This window comes from Leuresthes tenuis, unplaced genomic scaffold (genome assembly GCF_036924035.1).
Source record: "Leuresthes tenuis unplaced genomic scaffold, fLeuTen1.0.hap1 SCAF_3, whole genome shotgun sequence".
Taxonomy (NCBI): domain Eukaryota; kingdom Metazoa; phylum Chordata; class Actinopteri; order Atheriniformes; family Atherinopsidae; genus Leuresthes; species Leuresthes tenuis.
In genome coordinates, this window is record NW_027325357.1 from 6,691,166 (window position 1) to 6,699,149 (window position 7,984).

Sequence of the window (7,984 nt, forward strand, 5' to 3'; positions counted from 1 at the left end):
AGTGTGGTTGTAAAAAAAAGCTCTCCAAAGATTCAGGAATTGTCATCAATTAATCAACCCACTAAATCCATGGCTCTGCCAGAAAATATCACTTTTTGTTGTTAAATTATATTTATCTACTATGATTTGTAATCTGACAACCACCTGCTAATTTACATATGCTTAACTGAAAACTGCATTGACAGCATTTACAACTGAAAATCAATTCTTTATAGTGATTGTTTCTACTTGATACTGAGTGATTGTAATGTTAAGAATCCGAAAGATATAGTTTGGCTGCTGGAAATGTAGGGATGGCTGAGCTTTGTAGCTGACAGGAAGGTTGATACTATTTCAGTCGCTTGAGGCGGTAATAACATGCTGGTTCATCAGTGCTGAGGTCGGTTGATTCAAAATCAGCAGCCAAACAACAACGAAAGATTTGTTGTATTAATAAGAATTAAGTTTTTGAAGTAACATGTCAGCATCAACAACAAAGAAGAGCCATTAACCAGCTGATTCTTGAGAATCAGGTTTGACTGAAGTGAAACCACAAACTGTTTCCTGCTATAGATATTGGTATCATCATCCATTGATTAGTTTTCTCTATCCTTTCAATCCCACCAATTCTCTATTTCTGTTGTGTGTTTTTTTCTTTCTTTTAATTAATGAATTTACTCTTTGATGAACTAAAGTGCTCACTGCCGTCTCTCGGCCCAAGAGCCTCAGATGGAGAGACACATTTCTCACTGAGAGAAACTCATCTTGGAAGGTGTTGTCAAGGCGACCAAATTTTTAGTGGTGACTGTGGTGGTGCCTCCGCAACCAGAGACTTCAGTCCAGTTAGGTTCATTAGTGTTGGTGGTGGTCAGGATGTCAAAGAGCTGGTGAAGAGCTCTAGGTGACAAACATCCTAACTACAGACTGTTAGGAAAAGTTGAAGTTGAAGTGACACACACTTTGCTGACATTCAGTTCATCTGCGCTGACTCATTCAGTGTGTCTTCATCCTGAACATCAATAAAAACCATTCAGCCCCATTTATCTAAATTCCTCTTTTTTGTCAGACGCCAGGATCTCTCTTACAGGAATTTGGAGGATTAGACTAGAAAATAGAAAAAAATGTAATCCCTCAATTGAATTTCATCCTCCCTTTCAAAACACCTGATTATATAAAAGAAGACATGCGAGTGACACACTGAGGGGCGGGGGGGCCGTTTGGGATCACGTTAACACAAATAACCCCAGAAATGCTTGACAAAAGTCACGTCAAAGATGATGCTGCTGACATTTGTTTCATTAGGAAATCAAATGGCCCATTTTCAGTTTGTTGTGGGTGGTCTCAACAATGTGTGCGTGTGTGTGTACACGTGTGTGTCAAAGGCCTTATAAAAGGTCTGGAGGTCCAATCTTCAGTCAGTTCAGAATTGAATCATCCGAGAAGCTGCTTTCACCAACAACGTAAGTACCTTCACATAAAGACCATTTACTGTTTCTATTCATTTATTTATATGTATTTTTTCTCATCATTTATTTATGTAACATTTTTTGGTACTTGTGTCACTGAGACTTTTGTGGCCACTGTTTGCCCCCATGAATGTGATGATTGTACGAGAAAAAGATAAACTTTTCCTGTTAAAGTTTAATTAGTATATTTTTTTTAAATCAATCATGGGAAATTTACATAAATGACTATAACCTTCTTAGACAGAATCATTTTGGCTTATTAAGAGTGACTGAAAGATAGAACACAAGACTAGAAACCTTACCATGGTGGTTGTGTATGTTATGTTTTTTTTTATACCTTGATCTGTTATCATGAAGCTCGATCAGTCAAATGATTTTTCCTCATATTGTTCTTGTCAATTGGCTATATGTGCAGTATAGTTAGCACAGCTGAGGTGTTTTTTACAAATCCATCAGTTCAGCTTGCTGGAGGTTGAGATAGTGTCTGATTCCCCTCTACTTTACAGAATTGAAACCTAATGTCAGTCTTTCATTCTTCAGTCCAACATTTCAATGGTAGATAGAAGAGTTCAGAATCTTAGCAGTGAGTTAACCAAAGTCTTTATTTTCACTTTTCCTCACAGTGAACAGCAGCGGTGGTTAGTTTGGATTTTGCAGGTGGAAAAAAATTATCGCTGCTGAAAAGCAGTTTGCTTGGAATGCCCATCTTGCAGTATTTAAGGCCAAATGCAGAATAATCTCTTGGAAATTGTTTTACTTGACATGGTCTCCGTATGGCAACTTGCAGGAATTTCTGAGATGTACACACAGAAACACAATTTGACCATTTCCTACTTATAATATAGCCAGTTATTCACATACAGCATACAGCACTGTCATTTTATGTAGTGAGTAGCCTCAAACAGCCGCATGCTCTTGTCAAATCTCTTTTTCAGTCTCTTTTTCTTCTCCATCAAACTTTCATATTGTCGATATATTTTAGCTGGATTCCAGTACTTTTAGGCTCAGTAAAGTGGATGTTTTCCTTACATACTGCCTTTACCACCACAAGTTGTGTACACTCATGTTTAGTGAATGTTCTTAGGTTATATCGAGGGAACTACAATTGACAGTTTACTATGTGTATTATAAGGAGATATTAAGAGACATCTAAAGTTATGATTACATTTTGCATATTTTGATGAAGATGTCACTGATCTGATACAGCGGTTCCTGAACAGAGGATCGGGACCAGATCTGACAGATAACTGAGCAGATAACACAGGTTATTAAAGTATGTTTGTTTTTCTATCTGTGCAGAAGATGCAGATGTCCCACAGGTCTGTGCAGTTGTTCGCCTTTATGCTTCTTATCATCTTTACAGCCGGCCAGTGTCAACTTAATGACAGGTGAGACCGCCAACTACTCACTGTGCTGATTATGTAACTACTACTGAAACCTTGCAAAGAGAGATCAAAGGCAGACAATCAAATGTTCAAACTGTACAAACATTTCTTGAAACTTATGAACTCACTTTGAATTTGCTGCACTGTGTAAGTGTTTAGAAACTGAGGAGACAAATCGCTCGAGACAAACAGTTCAAGGCCTACTTTGTTGAATTTCTGTTCCATAATACTCCATAATACAAATAATAATATTTTAAGTGGGTGACAGGTCTGGAATCCATGTAGAGCGCTTTGACAACTGCACTATTTTACTACGGAGCAGTTGTGATACATGCAGAATGTGTATTATCACTATTCTGCCAATAAAAAAGGAAGACGTTTCCTGCAAAAGACATCACGGATGGCTGTACAAGTTGCTCTAAAACCCATTCATCATTGATATTACCTTCACATGTGCAACTTACCATGTGCACTAATGCACCAACATGCCATCATTGATGCAGTATGAATAGGTCCTCTACTCTTTAACCTGGAGGATGTGGTGTCCATGATTCCCAGAACAAGTTTTAATTCTGACTGGGTAGATCACAGGACAGTTTACCAGGTTCAGAGAAGGTGTTAACATTTCTGGATTTTCTTTATATGTATTTCAATCTTTGCATTGCAGACTGTGATAAACAAACTGTGTTCAATTACAGTGGTTTTCTGAAGTTTTCTTAAGCCTATGCACTTATTTCCACGGCCGAAGCTTCTGTTTTTAATGCAGCTTCTGTTGACCATAACAACCTGATCATTCAGTACTGCTTTGTTTCATTGTTTCACAGGGAGATAAGCTCTCCCCACCTTTTCTTCTGAAAGAGTGATTTTTTTCCCTTCTTAATCATTAACTACTTTTTTATGCAACCTTAATTTAAGTTACACAGTAATAAACTGACAGCAGTAAAAAAGTAATGGATGAATTAATTTACTGACTTGGTGACAATGATAAGTTGTGAGATACGGCACCTTTTTCGTTGTTTTTAATATAGACATATTACATTCATGTTGGCGGCAATAAACACTAAATGAGTTTCAGCACTTCATATGCTGACTTTGTGCTATTTGCAGATGGACCTACACAGTGTCCAAACTTTTTTGGTTATAATTGTTTTTTTTTTCCTTTCACACAATCTACAGTCTGTTTCCACATCAGATTTAACATTTTTGCATTTACATAAAAATTCATGGAAATAATTCAGTGCTATAGGTGAACTTCAGTATGTTTCTGACCGCAGCTCCCTCCTTCTTTTGTCTCCCTGCAGCCGCCGAGCTGTGACAGAACACCAGCTGATGCACGACCGCGGTCGAAACATCCAGAGTCTCAAGAGACTCATCTGGCTGTCCAGCGCAATCGAGGGTCTCCACACCGCACAGGCTCGCTCTGCTGCTTTCAACCCCTCAAAGGTCCTGAACTTGGCTCTGAATCCAGCAATGATCCCTGCTGCAGGCGGCCCCCAACCTGTACAGGTCCAGAGCATACTGAGAGACTTCTTTTATCCCCATTTGGCTCATCTGTCGGATGAAGAGCCCTAACTGCCCTACACTGCCCTACACTGATGCACAAACACCAAGCTGCACATACAGAAAATTTTAATCGCGTCACTTACTTGTATAATAAAACACCGACAGCACAACAGAATTTTCAAACCATCTGTAGAGCCAAGACCTGCATTGAGCAACAGATCTGTACAAATATCTCACAAGTTTAGATGCAGGTTTAGTTATCTTCTCATGCATGTTCGCTGATTAGAAAAATCAAAAAGGTTGTTTTTTTGGTTGTTTGTGCTGTTCATCATGCAGGTGTTAGTAGTATGATATATAAAGTAGTGAAGGTTTGGTAGAGCCAGTGTGTTTTCATAGGGACAAGCTTAGAAGGATTTAATTTGTGTTAAACATACCTTCCATTTTATTTTCATTCACTACTGTGCCCTCAGCTGCTCAAGCATGTAGCAGACTTGTATAATTTCAGGGAGAAGTTTGTCTTCAGGGATTCTGACAAAGCTTATTAACATGTGGTTAATGCTGTAAAAGCATCTTTTTTTCATCATATTTTCTTGGACCTTAACAAGAGTGTTTGATGCCCAAGCCCAATAAAACTGAAATAAGATCTGAAACTAATGTAAGCCTAGAAATATTAAGTCAACTCTGAGTTTTGGTTTCACACAGTACAAACTCCACACTCTGGGGAATTAGTCCAGTGGTTTAGTCATCCAACCACTATAATCCTCCCTAAACAGAACTTAGATTAGTTTCCACTGATATTTTTGAGTCTTGTTGGGAAGATGTGAAAAAGCAAAGGTTAATGGAAACAGTTGACACTGTAAAAACTGTACAAACAAGAAAATATAGAATATGTGCTTGCTTAAGGTGGATTTTGCTTGTTTTGAAGAAGACATGATTCCCATTATGGGCATGGACAGGCTCAGGTAAATCTGAGATTAAAATGATGTAACTCACTAGATATGTCTGGTTTGAGACTGAAAACAATAAACTCACATGGCTGAGCAGCGTCTTCTCAGATGTGATATATCCCAGATTTCCACAGAATTTAAAGTAATTCCTGAAGAAAAGCTTTCTCTTTTCATGTAGAGTATGTCCACCGCAGTTGCTTTTTCCACCTCAAGTTGATTCCTGTATCAGTCCTATGGATTGGAGTGACTACAGCACCAACATCCAGATTCAGATTTACCAAAACCAGATCTTTCTTTCTTTTTTTCTTTGTAACTATATATCTGCATTCTACATCACTTTCACGCACAGTTTCTATTGCGTTGTTTCTGTCACATTCAGTTAAGCTGATTTTGGTCAATTATACATCTGCAAACATCGAACAAACAAAAAATAAAGAAAAAATATATCTAATTCTGTTTTTTTTTTTTCACTGAAAACTAAATGTATATCCGGTCTTACTTGTAAATAACGTGCTTGGAAGCAGCTGTAAGTGTGTTAACTTTTAGCAGTTACACACCATAAGGCAATAAGGGACTAATGTTTGATTTCAGCAGTGCGCTGTGGTTTAACTCAGTCTTTGGCCTCGTATTATCTTCAGCTGAATTCTACAGCGCTGTGGATTTTGTCCTCCATCCTTTATAGAGAACTTATTTACAAAGGGAATGATTACAGATGCCAATAAGTACTGAATTAGAATAGAGAAGCTACTACAAATTGGGAGTCTGATGATTGTTTGTACAAGGCAGAAAAAAGGTCAGGAATTATATGAAAGTCTATATTCTTTTTGTCTCATTGCCTGTGTGTGTGTGTGTTTGTGTGGAATGTTTAGCGTTAACACCATTGGAATTTCTACAGCATGTCAGCTATCAGCATGTCAAAAAATGTGCATGGCTATTCTTTTCTTGGCTGCATGCATAGCAATGCTCGATGTAGTTTAATGTGTACAGTTGTTGACAGAGTTGTAAAAATCTTAGAACACAAACTTATTGTATCAAATAACATTTCTTAATGTGTCTGATTAATCATCTTCATACATAAAAAAAGGGATGTTTTATCAAACTGATATTTATATTAAACTATATGGATGCACTGTTGTGTGTTTGGGGGCCTACTTGCAGCTAAAGCTTGGTATCTTATTTGTGTAGCACTCATAAAATATAGAGATTTACTCAGTCAAAGAATTGATGAGTAACCAAAGTACAAACAAAGGTTTTGAGACTGGATATAGATGGCTTTATCAATCACTTCTTGATCTCGTTTCAAAGAAGATAAACTCTCACAAGCTGTTTTATCTCCATTAGAGTTTTTGACTCAGGGGACAGTTAGAAAACCTACATGATGAGCATGATAATGCTGGACATGGAGCAAATCCAATTTGGACATTGTAGGTTAAGACAAGGATTTATGAAATTGCTCTTGCTTGTTTTGCAAAGACATCAGGATATGGGAAATATGATCAAACCCCGATCTTGTAAAAATCCCTGCTGACGCATTTTAAATTGAAGCCCTCCACTGCTGGATGTACAGTTATCAAGCAGATTTCAGGGGATTCAATGGATTTCAGGATCAGTGGTGGACTAAATTGAATCTGCCATGTTAGATGAAGGCAGATTAGATGACTATCAAGTTACTTTTAGAGTTGAAGAAACCTAAAAAAAAAAGCTTAAAACATCTTTTGCAGACCAATGGGAATATTCATTTTTCTTCTATAAAATCTTTATCCAGTTTAGTTATGGATAAATAATGTAATTATAGGGAAATTTTACTTTTACTTTAGTATTTTATTTACTTACCTAATCTGCCACTTTCGGATCTTTTGAAAACATTTCAAACAGTACTGGGAAAACTTTATTTAAAGCAACACTAGAAAAGTGTGTGAACCTTAAAACTATCTCCTTCTGACCTGCTTTGTGGTACAACAACCTTTGTCATACATATTTCTAGGCCTGAAGCTGCTCTGGAGCATCCAGGGGCCGAGATAACACAGTCAATACACATGTGCTGTTGTGGAGAAAGGAGTAGTCGACTCACCTTTGTAGCCTGTTTTGGGGAATTTATTAACAGGAACAACATAGAAACATATTACATGGCAACATGCACATAATTCCCAACAACAACAGCTTGTGAGATCCTCTTATACTTCCTGATAACATTCTGTTCGTATGTGGCCAAAACCCAATCTCTGTCTGACCCTGCTGTGCCACATCTTAATAATATGAGGTGTCAGCAGTGGCAAGGCCCTGCTCCCTCCCACGGTGCATGGCTTTACATGTGCAGGGCTCACAAGGAGATTTGTTTGAATGACAGTGGTGTTACATCACACAAATTTAGGGAGAGGCAAAGAGCAAAAACTTTTGCCAAATTTTCCAGTGTTCCCTTGAGGCGTTTCTGTTGTAGTTTTGTTTTAGGTGCATTGATTTAGGGAGTTAACCTTAACTGAGTTTCAAGTCTTTGGAATGTGAGTAGAAAATTAAGTACTTGGAAGAACTATACTGACACTTTATAGACGGTCTGTCCACTGCTGCCCCGGTAGACCTTTTAAACCCTTCTTAGACTAATGAGATGAATTCTTTCCAGCAAATCATGTAGCAAACTTGCTTGATTGCCGGACCTCAACAATACAATTAATTTCAATGAGTAATAAACAAGAGCTTTTTGAAGCTA

General features: G+C 37.7%; 1 protein-coding gene across 1 annotated transcript; it reads left to right on the plus strand.

Moving 5' to 3' along the window:
- The first annotated feature begins 1,409 nt into the window (after positions 1 to 1,409).
- pth4 (parathyroid hormone 4) lies at positions 1,410 to 6,206 on the plus strand. Its single transcript, XM_072383084.1, has 3 exons — positions 1,410 to 1,439; positions 2,745 to 2,833; positions 4,132 to 6,206. Exons 2-3 carry the CDS (start codon positions 2,748 to 2,750, stop codon positions 4,400 to 4,402), a joined length of 357 nt encoding a protein of 118 aa, XP_072239185.1. The 5' UTR covers positions 1,410 to 1,439; positions 2,745 to 2,747; the 3' UTR covers positions 4,403 to 6,206.
- The last annotated feature ends 1,778 nt before the right edge of the window (positions 6,207 to 7,984 follow it).